General features: G+C 35.7%; 1 protein-coding gene across 5 annotated transcripts in view; it reads right to left on the bottom strand.

The window, feature by feature from the left end:
* AGL (amylo-alpha-1, 6-glucosidase, 4-alpha-glucanotransferase) overlaps positions 1–18,341 on the bottom strand; it is an 82,513-nt gene that overhangs the window by 24,583 nt on the left and 39,589 nt on the right. For 3 of the 5 annotated variants that reach the window (XM_042997982.1, XM_042997985.1, XM_042997984.1), the window contains 9 exons: positions 18,153–18,303; positions 15,614–15,738; positions 15,412–15,524; positions 14,918–15,052; positions 11,786–11,916; positions 7,755–7,891; positions 7,373–7,506; positions 5,913–6,088; positions 1,735–1,837 (listed from right to left, as the gene is read on the bottom strand). In XM_042997982.1, coding sequence (XP_042853916.1) covers positions 1,735–1,837; positions 5,913–6,088; positions 7,373–7,506; positions 7,755–7,891; positions 11,786–11,916; positions 14,918–15,052; positions 15,412–15,524; positions 15,614–15,738; positions 18,153–18,303 — 1,205 coding nt within the window. Of the gene's footprint in view, positions 1–1,734; positions 1,838–5,912; positions 6,089–7,372; positions 7,507–7,754; positions 7,892–11,785; positions 11,917–14,917; positions 15,053–15,411; positions 15,525–15,613; positions 15,739–18,133; positions 18,304–18,341 lie in introns of all 5 variants that reach the window. The other 2 variants (XM_042997983.1, XM_042997986.1) reach the window with 2 other exon arrangements.

Here is an 18,341-nt window from a genome sequence, read left to right as displayed (position 1 = left end):
TATATGGTCTCGATCATGTATTCTTCTTTTTTAAATGACTCTTTAAAAAGGTAAAAATTGTTCTTTGCCCCAGGTGATACAAAATAGGTGGTAGGCCATATTTCATTGACCCCTGATCTAGACAGTCATATGTAAAATTGAGAAGGAGAAATTGTTGGTAGTATATAGAAGTGATAATTGAGAGTCCAGATAACAATGAAAATAATAATAATGATTAAAAAATTAACATTTGTGTAATGTATGTGGCAGATACTGTTCTAGACGCTATAACTGTATAGCTCATTTAATCTTCACAAAACCCCTGTAGGTTAAGTACTATCACCATTTTACGGAGAGTACAACAAAGATAATGTGTCAGCTGGTAGTTTGGAACCAGGATTAGAACCTGGCAGTCTGGCCGAAACCCAATTTCTTAGCCATTGTGTTGAATTCTGATGTTCCATTTCCTATTTTTTAATCATGGTAATTTAGAGCATTTGGGGAAGAAGCAAACAGCGTCCCAAATCTCTACAGCCCCACAATGGTCTCTTTAGTCAATAAGAAATGATCTTATTATATTAGGTTAGCAGGGAAGAATATGATACATTTCAGATGTCTACTTAGAAATTTTCAATTTTAAAAGGATTGAAAACAAAACTTTTGTCATTTGAAGAGGCAAATTTCAGTTATTTTCTGAATGACATCAAAACAAGGTATCATATAAATGTTTTTTTTGCTGAAAGTTTTAACTTGTAGAGCAGTGCTGTCAAACTTTAGCCTTGGGCTGCTGAAAATCACCTGGAAAACACAGATTTCTACCTGGTACTCTGCCCTCTCTATCCCCACAGTCGGAGGTCCAGCATAAGGATCAAGAATTTACATTTCTAACAAGTCCTCAGATGATGGTGACACTGCTGGTTGGTGGCACTGAGTTGTGCTCATTTGAACAGCACTGCTATAATAGCCTCTCTTTTCTGCCTTTGGTAGTTTCATTCATACGATTGTGACATTAAGAAACACTATTTTAAATCTAAAAAAACATAAAACTGGAGGTTCCAAGGCCTGACAACAGATAGAGGAAAAGCTGATACTACAATTCTTTCTACAGGACTCAGTGTTCATTATAGAAGGAAAAAAATGATAAAATTCAAATTTTACCTAAAGGTGAATCTGAGTTCTTATAGTTAATTCAGGCATAGAAGTTTTATTCTTTAGTGAGTGACGTTAGTAACATGGTTAAATATTTTTTAGTTTAACTGAAATCAATTAGCAAATGCTGAAGATAACCTGACCTATAACATGAAGGACTAGAACTTAGTAACTTCAAAAATTTTCACTACTTTGAAATTCTGTGATCTTATTAAATGAACATGTATAAAATAAAATAGGGGCACCTGGGTGACTCAGTCGGTTCAGCGTCTGACTTAGCTCAGGTCATGATCTCACAGCTCGTGAGTTCGAGTCCAGTGTCAGGCTCTGTGCTGACAGCTCAGAACCTGGAGCCTGCTTCGGATTCATTCTCTCTCTCTCTCTCTCTCTCTCTCTCTCTCTCTCTCTGCCCCTCCCCACTCATACTCTGTTTCTTTCTCTCTCTTTCTCAAAAGTAAATACACATTAAAAAATATTAAAAAAAAAACACCTAAGGAAAACCTACTTCCCAACTGTTACAAATAGATGGCAAGGAGGAAGGTTTGAAGAGCATGTGAAAAATATTTAGACACAAACTTGCGCTCCAACTCTTTAGAGATCTCCTACCTGGCCTCCAAATAGCGTCCAGTAATCAGCAGTAGACCTCTCAGTGCAATAAAAGTATCCCTTCCCCAGCAGCGGAAAATACCAGAAGAAAAATGAGGTAAACCTAATAGAAAACACAACAAAGTAATATATTAATAATACACCCAAGCCCCTATGAACTCCATTACTATAGGCCAGTTGCTTTAAGTGTGGGGGACAAGAATAAGCTATAGGGAGTCTGCAAGCCCTCTAAAATTATATGCAAAATGTGTGATGTATTTATACCTACATCAACTTTTGTGTGATGAGGTTCCATATTCTTATTACTTTCTTAAGGGAATCCATGATTTTGAAGATATTAAGAATCAAGGACTGGAGAGGGATACTTACCTGAATTGATTAGAATGTGAGTCTTTAAACCCAGATAAACTTTCTTTTAATAAGTTAAAGCTAAATTGAAATCAGAGATCTAGTATTTAACATATAAACAAACAATACAATATTAATTATATATATATATATATATATATATATATATATATATATATATATATATATATATATATTTTGAGTAACACAAGTGGGAAAGTTTAATAAAGTGAAAAGTACACTCTCCAGATATGAGAACAGATAAGCTCAAGAAAAAGACAGCTGCGCCATATAATGTTAATGATATATTTGAAAAGATTCCACCTGCAATTTAAAGGCAACAAATTACTCTAAATACAAAATGATTACCTTACTGATATATAATTGAATATGTTTATTAATCTATCAGTCTAGAGACAAACTTTAATACCAAATTTCCCATTAATTCAAAACAACTTAAAAGTGTTAGACTTTGTTAGCCAGTTTTTATAAATGAAAATAAGGATTTCAGGTGCTAAATAACTTGAACATTCTAGGTAACTACAGCCTTTATGCATGAGATAAGATAGGGTGATTGATGGATAAAATCTACAACTTTTAGATTGAGTTTGGTTTCTTATAAAACAAGTAAAGAATATATTGTTATCTTTATTGGTACCAAAAACAATGATCAGTAGGAAAGTAAAGGAAATTAGCATTCCACTCAAAAAAAGAACTATGCTAAAGCATAAATGCAACACATTTTTTAGGAAGGGAAAACTAAGGACATAAAATGTACACAGTGTTCATTCATAACTATCTTCTAAACACTTAACACTATATGACGTTATCTTGTTTGCTTGTTTTCTGGTTTGTTGAATGAATAAATGTCTCTTCATAGTGGAAAATAAGATTCACGACAACAGAAACCTTATCTGGCTTGTTTACCAAACTATATCTATTGCTAAAAGTTGTAACTGGCAAGAAAAAATTATAAAAATTTATTGAATGAATGAAATAAAAGACTAATTATAAAAGGAAAATTGTGGGGTGCCTGGGTGGCTCAGTCAATTAAGCATGTGACTCTTGATTTCTGCTCAGGTCATGATCTCACGATTCGTGAGATCACTCCACGTTGGGCTCTGTGCTGACAGCTCAGAGCCTGCTTGGGATTCTCTCTCTGATCTCTCTCTCCATGCTGGCGCAATCTCTCTCTCTCAAAATAAATAAATAAACATTTTTAAAAAAAGGTAAGTTGAGAAGTGAAAGAATTTGCCTGAGATAAAGGAAAATTTTGGCCATTCCTAAGTATACTTCACAATTTAAGTTTCTGCTTATTGGGTCTTTGCCTTCTTGGAGAGTTGACATTACTTTCTATTAAGAAGGATCAGAACTAAAGGCAATATTAGATGTTTCATTTCTACATTGTCTCTAAAATAATGGTACAAAATTTCTCTAAACACTTTGTGAATTATTTGCACATGGTTGATTATTAATATATGGTTTATATATGGTTGATGATTGTAACTTTGATGACGATGAGGACAGTAGACATCTATAATACCACTCTATGCCACACAGACTTCCTGGTACTTTAACCCATTTAACACTTTGAATAAATTATGAGTATAGATAGATTTAAGGGTGAATTTGAGTTGTTATGCCCTAAAGTACAGGCAATTTGTCTTTGGGAAGAAGTCAAAACTATAAAATCTCTAGCACTGATATGTGGAAATGTTAGCATTAACCTTTTGACCTCTAAGAGTATAGGACTTACCACATATCTTCTGAGTGATTTCTACCTTGTCAATTATTATACAAGTTTACAATTATAATTTTTTTTGGTACTATTGTCACCAAAGACTTTGGTATTCATTTTAAAATGAACCCCCAAAAACCTATCTGCAAAAATGAGCACAGCTCTGTTTTTTGTTAGTATGTAGCATACAGAACAGTCTCTTGGGATACTAGAAGGAAATATCAAAACTTCTATTTATATTTATCAACTTACCTTTCTGGTTTCTTAAAAATTTTTTTTGACATTTATTTATTTTTTGAGAGGCAGACAGAGAGTGTGAGTGGGGGAAAGGCAGGGAGACAGAGGGAGACACAGAATCTGAAGCAGGCTCCAGGCTCTGAGCTGTCAAGACAGAGCCCGATGGGGGGCTTGAACTTATGAACTATGAGATCATGACCTGAGCCAAAGTCAAATGCTTAACTGATTGAGCCACCCAGGTGCCCCATTACCTTTTTAGTTTCTATTTTTATTTTACACTGTACAAGATTATATCAGATATCATATCAATATACCAGTTATGATACCAGTATATCAGTATATTTATTTTGGGAGTGCTTAACAATAGCAGTGCATAGTCAAGAATGTTGAGATCACTATACTGTGTAATAGGCTTCTAAGCAGTGGGCTTTATTTTTTTTATTTTTTTTTTTAAATTTTTTTAATGTTTATTTCTGAGACAGAGAGAGACAGCGCATGAGTGGGGGAGGGGCAGAGAGAGAAGGAGACACATAACCAGAAGCAGGCTCCAGGATCCGAGCTGTCCACACAGAGCCTGACGCGGGGCTTGAACTCACAAGCCGTGAGATCATGACCTGAGCCGAAGTCGGTCGCCCAACCGACTGAGCCACCCAGGCGCCCCTAAGCAGTGGGCTTTAAAACCAAATTCTGCATATCAATTTTTTTTCCACAATGACCCAGTTCAGTTTCATGAGCATCTGCATGAATTCACAGGGGAAATTAAGTACCAGGAGGAGATGATATTGAGTGAAAATCTAAAACATGATTATATAATTAAAACATTCAGAGGATTCATATGATCATTCTAAATGAAAAGTTAATTTCTTTTTTAGTTGTCAGGTCTTAAGAAGTCTTTTTTCTTGGTCTGAGTAGATGCAAATTTAAGGGTAAACAGAGGAAATCACATAACTACTATTATCTTCATCCTGCGATTTGGTATTTTTCAGTTTAGTTTGGAAAGTTTTAAATTCAGTGGTGTTAAGTATTAAGCACGTTCTAGAAATAGCTTGAAATATATTAAAAAGAAAATAAAGGCCTGTTCTTTAGCCTATTTTGCTTACTGAGATTTGTTTCTTGATTCAGGTTTTAATACTACTTGCAGGAAAGGATGCCAACAAATAGAGTTGAAAGAATTTTATTGCAATTAGACACATAATAAAAATTATTTAACATTTGTTTTGTGTTTTGTAACATGTAGAGGATCTTCCTATTATCTCTTGGTAATTTGCAAGGTTGAGTTAATTTTTTTAACTGTTTATTTTTTAGAGAGAGAGAGAGGGAGACAGAAAGCAAGCAGGGGAGGGGTAGAGAGAGAGGGAGACACAGAATCAGAAGCAGGCTCCAGGCTCTGAGTTGTCAGCACAGAGCCCGATGTGGGGCTCGAACTCACGGCATGGACCATGAGATCATGACCTGAGCTGAAGTTGGATGCTCAACCAACTGAGTCACCCAGGTGCCCCTTGAGTTAATTTTTTAAATTGGGAAAGAAGCATAATATAATGTAAAAGAGTAGTAAAACAAATCTGATAAAACAAATACAAAATACTCAGAGTTGGAAAAAATAGAAACATGCAGAAGAAAAGGATTAATGAGCCACAATGAAAACACAAATATAAATGTCTGTTGCACAGTATTAATTAAATAGTAAGCACAATTGTTAGTTTTACAAGTGAGTAGCTATGGAATTTTACTAAGCAGTCACATAAAATCTTGGGTAACATCATGAGTTTTTTAAAAAAATTAGTCATTTCCTCATAGCTTTTCCTCTTTGAAAAAATATTGACTGACACATTTTAACCTGTATGTAATTTCTTACCTGCAGCTAGAGATACACAATATTGCTCCTTTTCTTTTGTGATCTCATTTAGCCTATATGGCACATCCATAAGTGAAGGTGAAAGACGTGGCAGAGAAGGGCACTTTCCTACTCCACACATTTGCACTGATCCCAGTGAAAGGTGTTTCACAAAGGTAGAACCATTCTGAACAAAGCTGTAACAAAGTGACCAAGTTTAAAATATTTGTAGAGGGGCACCTAGGTGGCTTAGTCAGCTGAGTGTCTTACTCTTGATTTTGGCTCAAGTCATGATCTCATGGTTCGTGAGATTGAGCCCTGAGTCAGGCTCTGTGCTGAGCCTGCTTGGGATTCTTTCCCTTTCTCTGCCCCTCCCCTTCTTGTGCACATTCTTTCTCTTTCTCTCTTTCCTCTCGAATAAAAAATACACTTAAAAATATTATTTGTAGAAATGCAAAATTGTGGTGTTCATACCACATACTTGAAATCTACTCTCAACAGATCTTAAGCGTACAATGCAATACTGCTATTTACAAGCACAATGGTACACAGCACATTTCTAGAACTTACTCATCTTGCATACCTACTATTTCAAAATTATTTAGCAGTGTCATTTTATTTGGTTTCTTTCAAAGTCTCTCTACGCAGATGTGTAAAAATGGTAATACTAGTTGAAAACATTTTCAATTTGGTTAGATTTCAGAACTGCTTTCATTTCACCCAATATTATAACTGGCTTTAAGTCCATGACCTTGTTGTGCCAAATGGAAGGAAGGGCTGAAGTTCTGTTCTTTCTGAAATTATGCCCAAATCAATTTGGTGGCTCTTCAGTGGCACATTAGATCTGTAATTTCATTTTAGGGAAATTCATCACTAAAGGCAGATTTCATTCATAATAACAGAATAATTTTTTTCTTAATGAAAAATTAGAAAAAGAACTATATATGCATATTCTTTAAAAAAATTTTTTTTAAACATTTTTATTTATTTTTGAGAGACAGAACACGAGCAGGGGAGGGGCAGACAGAGAGGGAGACACAGAATCCAAAGCAGGTTCCAGGCTCTGAGCTATCAGCACAGGCCCTGACGTGGCGCTTGAACTCACACACTGTGAGATCATGACCTGAGCTGAAGTCTGACGCTTAACTGACTGAGCTACCCAGGCATATTTTGTATGCATATTCTAAACTTATATCCATTAACGTAACAAGTCAATGAGTAAACAGAAACAAATAATATAAAACAATTAAATTTTCTCATGAACATGTTTTTTTAGCTTTACTGAACAGATTTTAATGGGGATGTTTGTTTTTATATGCTCCAGATTAAAGGATGCAAATATATTTATTATCCACTTACAGACTCTCAGCTCCGAGTCTATGACAATTCCTTACGTTTTGGTCTTCCAAATGTGTGTATAAACTGACTACATACAGTTTCTACACAAGCATGCCTATTTACTCAAGCTTTGTTGGATATACCTTGACATCTGCTTCCATGCTATATCCAGAAGAGTGGTGTATGCACCGATTAGTATAGCATCAAAGTAGCATGGGATAAGATAACGTGGGATCTGCTTCAGGTAGAAGAACATAGCCTGCAACCATTTACCAACCTGTCATAAAAATAATTTTAGAAGTTAATTCGGTGTGTTTACAGGCTGGATGCATTTTAAGAGGTAAATCCAAACATGCATCTATTATCTAATAATCCACTAGATTTCCATTTATTAGAATCAGAAGATGATGAAGAAGGGAGGGAAATATTTCAGGTCAGAAAACAATGTTAATTTTATAGATACCATAGTAATATAATTTTTATTTGTGACCTTGTTTTTTTCAGCTAGAACATAGCTTTACTTACTTCAGCAATAGTTCCTGACCGCGAAATAAGCCGGTTACTGACATAGTCAATCATCCAATCTCCAGATCTCAAATTATCACAGAAGGGATGCCCCAAGTCATTCTTTGGTCTTATTTCTGCCAAGACGGACATTAATCCTGAAAATTCATAGAAATATCATGCTGCTATTAGCAGAGGCAACTTGTTCCCATAGCCTGGGCTACTGCTGTCTCTAATGATATAGACGTAGACACAAGGGCTGCAAAGACCACAGTGGCACTTCCCGTGGTTGGAGATAAGTGTGGCAACAGTGGCTGGGCCCAAGACACAAAGACATACTGAAGGAGACTACTGTCATAGGAGCTATGCCGAGCTTTCCAGGATGCTTAACTTCTGAGACTTGTTTTGTTCTTTTGAATTTGAATATTATAATATTCAAAGGCAACTAAATGTCATAGTTTCCCTACCCTAAGGCACTGGGGAAAAATTGGTAAGTCTGTGTCTTCTCATAGTGGAAAGTGGTAGATTCATTACTATTCAGGCAATCACAGGACTGGTTTCAGAGAGAACAAGAGCACCTCTGGTAACAATAATAACAAAGCCTGCTTTGGAAAGAATCTTTGAAATATAACAAGAGGTAGCTGGGACTAAACAAACCATCAAGGTGAATATATGGGCATATCCTTAAGTAATACTCAACAGAAACTCATAGAATTCCTATGCATACATAGCAGAGTCTGTTATTTCAATGACAGAACAATAGCACTTCTTTGGTTGCCCAATAATGCAATAATTTCCACCTTAAAAATATATTAATAGCCTCACCAAGTTCACTTTGACTAAATTTATTTATATATTTAGAATTTAATTCTACTGTGTATGTAGCATGTCTCGAGAAATTGAAAAAATAATTATATAAATTTAAGATGTAGTTCTTTCTCTCAAGGGCCTTTACAACCTTCTTTGGGAAACAAAGCTTAAAACATAAAAAAAAAAAAAAAAACAACTAGAAAACAAGACAGTATAAAATAACATTTCACTTTTGCCCTAGTATTTTAAGGGAAGGCAAACATTGCTCAGCAAATGTGAGCTCCACTTGTTTAATAATGGTGACATGATGGAGCAGCGTTTTAGAGATCTGATATATCAATGGGATGGAATGATTTGTGGAAGAGGTAACAAGAGGTTGGAAAACAGGTTACTTGGTTTTGCAGACGGGACTTAGTCTTTGAATAGGGTGCTAACTACGAAATAGTTATAGAAAATAGAAATAAATAATAGAAAATAGAAAATAAAAGGATATGGCATATCACAGAGAACACAGAAAAAAATCCATAGTCATAATCACTGATTAAATAGTGAAGATAAGAGGGATGGATCCAAAAATAGATTCCTGGATTCCAACATGACTGAATATGTATTATTGTAAGAAGTAGAGAAGAAGAGAAGGGGAATGTGGCTTAGGGGAGAGAAAGTCAGTGAAGTTGGTTGGTTTGATGTAACTGGATATTGCTATTTAAAAAATTTTTTTTAATATTTATTTTTGAGAGAGAGAGAGAGACAGAGAGAGAGAGAGCACGTGTGCGTAAGCACGGGGGAGGGGCAGAGAGAGACAGAGACCCAGAATCTGAAGCAGGCTCCAGGCTCTGAGCTGTCAGCACAGAATCTGACATTGGGCTTGAACAAACAAGCAGTGAGATTATGAGCTGAGCTGAAGTCTGATACTCAACCGACCAAGCCACCCAGGCACCCTGAATGTTGCTATCAAGAGCCTGCTAGAAATATTCAGTGGAATGTTGGAAACACTAAACTGTCAGAGAAAAAAGGGATTGATATAAAGAAAAAAATAAATTAGGACAGAGTTAGTAACGAACTAGACTTAACTCTAAGAAAGGAAAGAAAAGAAGTTCATGGAGGGCGCCTGGGTGACTCGGTCGGTTAGGCGTCCAATTTCGGCTCAGGTCATGATCTCACAGTTCGTAAGTTCAAGCCCCACATCTGGCTCTGTGCTGACAGCTCAGAGCCTGATGCCTGCTTCAGATTCTGTCTCCTTCACTCTCTGCCCCTCCCCTGCTCATGCTCTCTCTAAAATAAAAAATTAACATTAAAAAAAATTAAAAAAAAAGAAGTTCATGGAAGTCTTTTCTGTCAAGTAGCAGGTGTTCAACAGCTCGGAGTGAAAATGGAATGAATAGCTGTTTATGACTGGTAACATATACATTTCTTTATTTCTCACAGCACAAAACATTATGTGTTGAAAGTGAGACTGTTTTAGAAAAAAGTGTCAAAAGTACAAAAATCTGAAATTTACAGACAGCTTCTTATGTGCTTAGTTTTGTAGAAAGTATAAAAGCTAAAAAACAAGAATGCAAAAAAGGCAAACATTCTTTTTTCTCAAGGTACAATCTACTTAGTGGAATTTTAAATTTTTTTTTTTAACGTTTATTTATTTTTGAGACAGAGAGAGAGAGACAGAGCATGAACGGGGGAGGGGCAGAGAGAGAGACACAGAGTCGGAAGCAGGCTCCAGGCTCTGAGCCATCAGCCCAGAGCCCAATGCGGGGCTCGAACTCACGGACCACGAGATCGTGACCTGAGCTGAAGTTGGACGCTTAACCGACTGAGCCAGCCAGGCGCCCCTTAGTGGAATTTTAAAGCTAATAACCACCAAGTACTAACTATGAACCAAGCATTGTCTAAATGCTTTACATGTATTATCTCATTTAATCCTTGTGGTAGGCACTAGTACTGTTTCCATTTTACAGGTGAGAAAATTGAACCATGGAGAGCTTACTCTAAGGTTATACAGCTAGTTAGTATAGAACCAGCAAGTCTGGTTCTAAATCCTTTTTTCCCCCAAATGTATTTATTTATTTTCAGAGAGAGCAAGTGGGGGGAGGGGCAGAGAAAGAGGGAGTGAGAGAGAATCCCACGCAGGCTCCATGCTGCCAGCACAGAGCCCAACACAGGCTCCAACTCTGGAAACTGTGAGATCGTGACCTGAGCAGAAACCAAGAGTTGGACGCTTAACTAACTGAGCCACTCAGGCATCCCTAGAGCCCATTCTTAACCACAACAATAAAGATTCACAAAACACGTTGTGCTAATTACTAAAATACGCAATATATTCCAAGGGCCAAGTAAGAGGAATAATAAATTAATACAATGGGTATCTAGGGGACAAAGAAATAACTGTGAAAATTAATAGTTAAGGAATGCTTTGTGGAAAATGTAAGAATTGAATTCATCTTTATTATTTATTATTTTTTTAAATTTTTTTTTAACGTTTATTTATTTTTGAGACAGAGAGAGACAGAGCATGAACGGGGGAGGGTCAGAGAGAGGAAGACACAGAATCTGAAACAGGCTCCAGGCTCTGAGCTGTCAGCACAGAGCCCGATGTGGGGCTCGAACTCACAGACCTTGAGATCATGACCTGAGCCGAAGTCGGCCGCTTAACCAACTGAGCCACCCAGGCGCCCCTGAATTCATCTTTAAAGATGGGTTAGATGGACAAAGAAAATAAGGAGTTGCAAAGGAGGCATGATACATGGGATCCTATATGAACCAGGAACACATGTGTGATAAACCAAATTTTCCGGACAAACATCCAAGAAAATGTTTCCAACCAGATGGGTTAAACTGATAATTAAATATTTAGCTCCTATGTTCTGTCTTACAACTACTTAATATTTTATTATAAGTTCTCTTTGTAGGATAAGACAAATATGCAATGAAACAAAACTTCCAAATAGATGAAAAAGAAAGATGAATGTATAATAGTTACAACCTAGTCCCATTTGGGGCCCAAATAAATCTTCTCATTTAGTCTTCAAGAAAGCCCTATGAATCAGACAATATTTTTCACATTTTATAGAGGCAGAAATTGGAGCAGAGAAAAGGGAAGTTACTTGCTGGAGATCCAGCTGGCAGAGCCACAATTTGAACCTAAGCAGTCAAATTCTGAGCCTGGACTCCTATTTCCATAAAGAAGACACCATATGACCCTAAAAAAACCCTCCAAAGATTTAACTATCCTTGCATTTGCTTACCTTGAAGACCTGCATATTTAAGAGATGACCAGTTTGGGATGTCGTAACAGCCTCCACCATCTTCTTGTTCTTCTGCTTCACATCGGTAAAGTACCTGATTCAGCTCAGCCAAAGTTAATTTAGAAGCAATACTAAGAAGTTGAAAATAAAGAGAACTGGTTAAATACAGTAAAATTTCACTTGCTGTCAATAAAACCAAAGAGGAAAATCTGAATCATAACCATAAAGTGTCTTAGCAATATATGTTTTAGGAATTTGGCATTATGATATACATTATAAACAATATTCATTATGAATAGTAGTTTAAAGATAAAACATGCTAAAAATTCAGTTAGAAGTAACACTTCTTCCAAGCAAAAAAAAAAAAAAAAAATGATTTGCCAAATTTTACTACTTAGAGTATGCTAGAAAATTTTTTGGTTGCTACCACCTTTTTCTCACAAATTTACTTTTTTAATCTTTCTAGTTGGGCTTAGTTTCTTTATATTCTATGTGGGACATCAATAGCTTTTTATGCTAATTATCTTGAAATCAAAATACTTCTCAAAGACTAGTAAAGGGATAATCAAAAGTCAGTTAACCACCTTAGAAATCAGGTAGCATTTCTCTCCTTTTCCTTTTCTCCTTTCCGCAGGTTGCATTACCCTTTAGTTGGGTTATTCAGGAAACCAGGATTTTCTTAGATAAAGATGCTTCTTGATAGTAGTTGGAAGGAAGTGTCTATCATGGCCTTGGTTTCCCTTTGTCCAGGTAGCAGTGAGACTGTATTACTGACTACACCTGAGTACAACCGAAAACTCTACTTTCTTGCAATTCTAGCTGTTTAGTCATTTCATTTTACCTAACTGAACACAAATCCTCCTGAGTTGTATGTGAACACATATCCTCTTGAATGTACTTCCTTCCTTCTCTTTTAGTTCCGCCTCAGCTTAGAAAATTATTGTTGGCTGTGCTTTATTCCCTGTCTCTGCCTAGACTCTGTCCCCACAGCTGGGACTGACTTCTCTTTCATCTGCAGTCTGTGAATCAAGTTTGACCAAATCAGTCAGCAGTCTCAGTATCAACTCCATTCTAGGGCAATATTTTTCAACACGTAGCCAGTGAACTTGCATATGAATTCCCTTGGCCTTGCCCCAAAATAACCTGAGTAGGTCTGAGGATGAATATTCATTTTATAAGTACTGTGCAGAAACACCAAATTGCTTCATCACAGATTTTTTTTAGAATGCAACTACTTTTCTAACAATAGTTTGAATGGAGCTAATATCCTTAATGATAAAAGCTCTTATAAAAACAAAAAGTTGAACACAACAGAAAAATGGACCGGTACATAAAATGATATTTCATGGACAGCCAGTGAACAACAACAAAAATTTAGCTTGGGGGTGCCTGGCTGGCTCAGTTGGAGGAGCATGCAACTCTTGATCTCAGGGTCATGAGTTCGGGACCCACACTGGGATCCCGAGAGATTGCTAAAAAGACAAACTTAAAAAAAAAATTAGCTTAACTAATATTTAAAACAAATTAAGATGTGACTTTAAAGTAGTTTATGTTTACAAATTTGATTAGTAATAGCTAACACTCATCAATCACTTACCATCATCTTATAATCACTGTTTTAAGTGTTTTACATAAATAATCATAACTGTTTAAAAGAGGCACTATATTGATATCTATTAGGTTGCTTGCCCAAGGTCTTACTTCTTACAGCTATGAGAGTCTGAAATCAATTCAGGTTGGTTCGATATTCTATGCTCTTAACATTACATTGTAACAATATATACTCAGAATTGGTAACAATGTCAAGTAATGTACACCCTTACATAGAGCTGAAAGAATAAAATCTTTCTGGAGGAGATTTGGCAGTTTTAAAAGCCTCAGATATGTGAAGATAGCCTTATGAAGAAATTCTGTGTCTGGAAATTTATCCTAGTATTTATGACCGCAAACATATATTGAGCATTTATTATATGCCATCAAGTGTTAAGTGCTTTCTATGCAGTATCCTATTTAACCCTTACTAAATTTAAGAGGTAGGTGCTATTATCAGCCCAGTTCTTCAGGTGGAAAAATTGAGATGAAGAAAATCTTAATATGTTGTCTAAGATTATTTTAGGAATAGTGAAGCTGGAGTGAAAGCCAACTCTAAATTTCAAAACCCAAATTTTTTGGTATTATGTGGTACCACCTAGTAAGGGAATAGATAGTAAGGGAATGACTAAGAATTCAGGCAAAGATGAATGTAAAAAAACCATACATAACAGGGAATTATTGGATGTAGTTTAGATGTCCAAAAACTGGAGGCTGAGTAAATAAATTTGGGGCTAGCCAAATAATAGAATAATATGCTCCCCCTTTTTGTGTGTTTCAAATTTTTATTTAAATTCTAGCCAGTAAGGGGCGCCTGGGTTGCTCAGTCTGTTGAGCATCTGACTTTGGCTCAGGTCACACTCCGTGAGTTTGAGCCCTGCATCGGGCTCTGTGCTGACAGCTGGGAGCCTGGAGCCTGCCTCAGATTCTGTGTCTCCCTCTCTCTGAACCTCCTCTGTTTGAGCTCTTGTCTTTGTCTCAAAAATAAATAAACACTAAAGAAAAATTAAAAAAAAAATTCTAGCCAGTTAGCAATATAGTGTATGTTAACTCTAGCAGGAGTAGAATTTAGTGATTCATCACTTACCTATAATACCCAGTGCTCATCACAACAAATGCCCTCCTTAATACCCATCACCCATTTAGCCCACCCCTCCCCCGCCCACCTCCCCAATACAGTCTCATTTAAAAAATGATGTGGTAAGGAATATGATGAATGTAACTTAGCCTCAAATAGTTCAGAAAAATTGTGTACATGTGCATGTGTGTGTGTGTGTATAGAGATGTATGTATCTGTTTGCATGTATCTACCTATTGCTACATATAGAGAGTGCATGAGTGTGAGAGAGTGCACAAGCAAGCACACACACAAATGATAAAGCAATAGGACAAAATGTTAATAACAGATGATGCCGATACTACTGGCCTTTGGACCACTGTGTGAGTAGCAAGGATATAGAGGACTCTTATAAAAAATTGCTTCAATCAGACTTGTGGTAACTGATCAGTTATTAAAATGGCAAATCTCCATAAACTACTTACAAAGCGAAAGGAATTTTTAATATAGGATCTGAGTTGTCAACAGCAAGGCTTCCAGATTTAAAGTGAGGACTGAACTGTGTCAGATGATTTCGAAGAATTCCAACAGCGACTTGTGCATGTGGATCAAGACTAACTCTGAAAATGTTAATTAAAAAATGGTTACTTTTTAGGAATGATTTATTCCAAATTAACTCAATATATAATCTATTTTACAAACAAATATATAATCTATTTTACAAAAAACTGAGCCTGGGTGGCTCAGTTGGTTAAGGTCTGACTTTGGCTCAGGTCATGATCTCTTGGTTGACGAGTTTGAGCCCCACGTTGGGCTCTGTGCTGACAGCTCTGAGCCTGGAGCCTACTTTGGATTTTGTGTCTCCCTTTCTCTCTGCCCCTCCCCTGCTTGCACTCTGTCTCTCTCTCTAAAAAATAAATAGACATTAAAAAAAAAAACCCAAAAACAAACAAAGTCAACAGTTTGAATTCCAACATACCTGAATATAATAACACTTCCCGGAGACAAGTTTTCAAATTCTATTTCTTGAATATATTCGTTGGGTCCTTTTGTGGCAACTCCAGCTTGTTTAACAATTTTACTTTCACTAAGCTTGAAAAAAATTGTATAAGACCATTTAACAAATAATTCTAATGTCCTTAAAATGTTAAATACAGCAGTAAGATTAGAGTCCCAAATACCTGAATATGTTCTCTAATTTCTACTGTGATATTTGGCATTCCATTGATGAAATTCTCATCCTTCCGATAAGGTTTTGCATTTCTCTCAATAGTTCTGGCTTCAAGAACTACTTCTTCAATTTTGCCTAGGAATACATGAAATGTTAATGAAATTTCATATTAAACCACCTGAAATTAGGAATTGCTAAAGGGTTTTAAAATAACTTAAAGTTGAATATGAAATATCAGTCTGAGGGTAGATGATTGTACCCAAGATGCATTTTTCACACAATGCTTTTGTTTTTAAAACATAAATTAACAAAGATTTATTTGAAAAGAGATCTTATTCAAGTAATAATGGCTTAGCTCTCAGGAACAATATATAACCTTCCTAATTTTGAGCAGAGAGAAAATAAATCACTTAGAAGACTTGTATTAAGAATTAGAAAATTTCAGAAATACAAAAAGTAGGGAAAAATTAAAAAAACCCAGGTCCTACTTCCTAGCTTAAGAAAACATTACAAATGTGTACCTTTCCTTCTCCTTCAGAGGTAACTACTATCTACAGTTTGGCGTTCACTGATCCTGTGCACTTTTACTACATATGTCTGTTTCCCGACACAACAGGTTATTTTCCAATTTCCAAGCTTTATTAAAATGGATTCAGATTATATACATAGTTCTGCAACTTGCTTTCTATTAAACAACACTGTATATTTTAGATTTGTTCACATTGCTACATTAGCTGCAGCTCATTTATTTCAAATGCCAAATAGCATTCCACTGTATGAATATACCAAATATATTCTCATCCCTGTCTTCTAACGGAATATCTGAGAGTTGTTCAGAGATATACCTAGGACAGAAGTGCTGAGTCAAAGGATACATAAAACTTGAATTTTATTTTTTAAATAATTTAAGCTTTAAGCCATTAATCTGACAATAGGTAACAGCACCCTTTGGATCCAGAAATTCTACTTCTCGAAATATATACTAAGAGCTTGTTTAAATTTTTTGTTAATGTTTTATTTATTTTTGAGACAGAGAGAGACAGAGCATGAACAGGGGAGGGTCAGAGAGAGAGGGAGACACAGAATCTGAAGCAGGCTCCAGGCTCTGAGCTGTCAGCACAGAGCCCGACGTGGGGCTCGAACCCATGGACCATGAGATCATGACCTGAGCTGAAGTCAGATGCTTAACCGACTGAGCCACCCAGGCGCCCCACTAAGAGCTTGTTTAAAAGAAAAAATTATTCTGAAAAAATTATTCCTAATGTATATTTAAAACTTAAATAAGACACCGCTAAACATATAAAGAATATTAAAAATAGAATACTAACATAATAAAATATGAAATATTGAACATCATGAAAATCACAATTTCGTGGACCAAATGGGGATGTTTTAGTAATGATTGGTGACCAAAACAAAATCTGAGGTAATACTGTCCACACTGATTCCAGCCATGTAAAACTATATATGTACATTAGCAACAATTAGACAAGATTACTGAATATACACTTGTAAACAGTTAAAAATAGCTAATGAACATTTAATTCTAAAACTGTTCAAGTTGATAATTTTTAAAAATTGGAGTTATGCATATTTAACAACTAGCAACCGACATAGAATATGATTATTTTTATAGGAATCTTCATCTATTCTTATAATTGACAGACTGGGATAGCTGTTAATGCTCACAGGAGAATGTTTTGCTAGAATATATGATATATAACAGTAAGTGAGGAGATAAAATACACACATCTAGAAAAAAATCTAGCAATAATAAGGATATATCTCAGGGATGCATTTTATAATTGTCAAAGAAGAGATATGGGAAGACTATAATTGCTGTATGTTCACAAAAGAGAGAAATTACTGAGTACTTAGAAAAGGTTTTTCAAGGGAGGTGGAACTTTAGTTCTTGAAAGATGTGAAAAATACACATATATAGATGTTAGTAAGACTACTTGAGGACCAATGAAAATATCTATCTGGTTAAAATAGTGGAGTAACAGAGGGCTAGGAAGGCAGTTGAGGATGGGTTATGAAGAGCCTTAAATATTAAACTCTTTTTTACTTTGGTTTATATAAGTGTGTAGGTATGTACATGCACATACACAAATACACACACACGTATGTATACATACAGACACATGAATGTACACATATATTTCTTGGGTATAAAAGAAATACATGTAGGTTTTATAAAAATTAGGAAATATGGGAATGTATTAAGATAAAAATAAAGCTATTTCATAACTCAAAAAATGTTAATATTTGAGAATATTTCTGACCAGGTTTTGTTCCATGTAGTAAAAATGTAAGTTCCCCCAAATTAATTCCTTTCTTCCATTCTTTTTTTAAAGTAAGTTCTATACCCAACATGGGGCTTGAACTCACAACCCTGAGCCAGCCAGGTGCCCCAACTTACCCAAAATTTCAAATTCTTTTTCTCAACTACAGCTATACTTGCAATGTGTTATAATATATGCTATATAATTACAATTTAATATAACAAAGTAATATAATCACAATATACCGGGGATATATTGCATTACCAGGGATGCACATTTGAGGTACTTCCTTGCTGTAAAATGAGGTCTTAGGATTCCTGAAAGCAGTTCTAGACACAGACACAACAGACTGATGAATACTGGGTGAATGTCTTGTTACTGCTACTATGTCTTCATCAACCTGATCCACATACACCTGAGAAACAGAAAGAGAAAACACATTAGCACTCAAAC

Source organism: Panthera tigris, chromosome C1 (assembly GCF_018350195.1).
Source record: "Panthera tigris isolate Pti1 chromosome C1, P.tigris_Pti1_mat1.1, whole genome shotgun sequence".
Classification (NCBI taxonomy): domain Eukaryota; kingdom Metazoa; phylum Chordata; class Mammalia; order Carnivora; family Felidae; genus Panthera; species Panthera tigris.
This window is presented reverse-complemented; position numbering and strand designations above follow the sequence as displayed.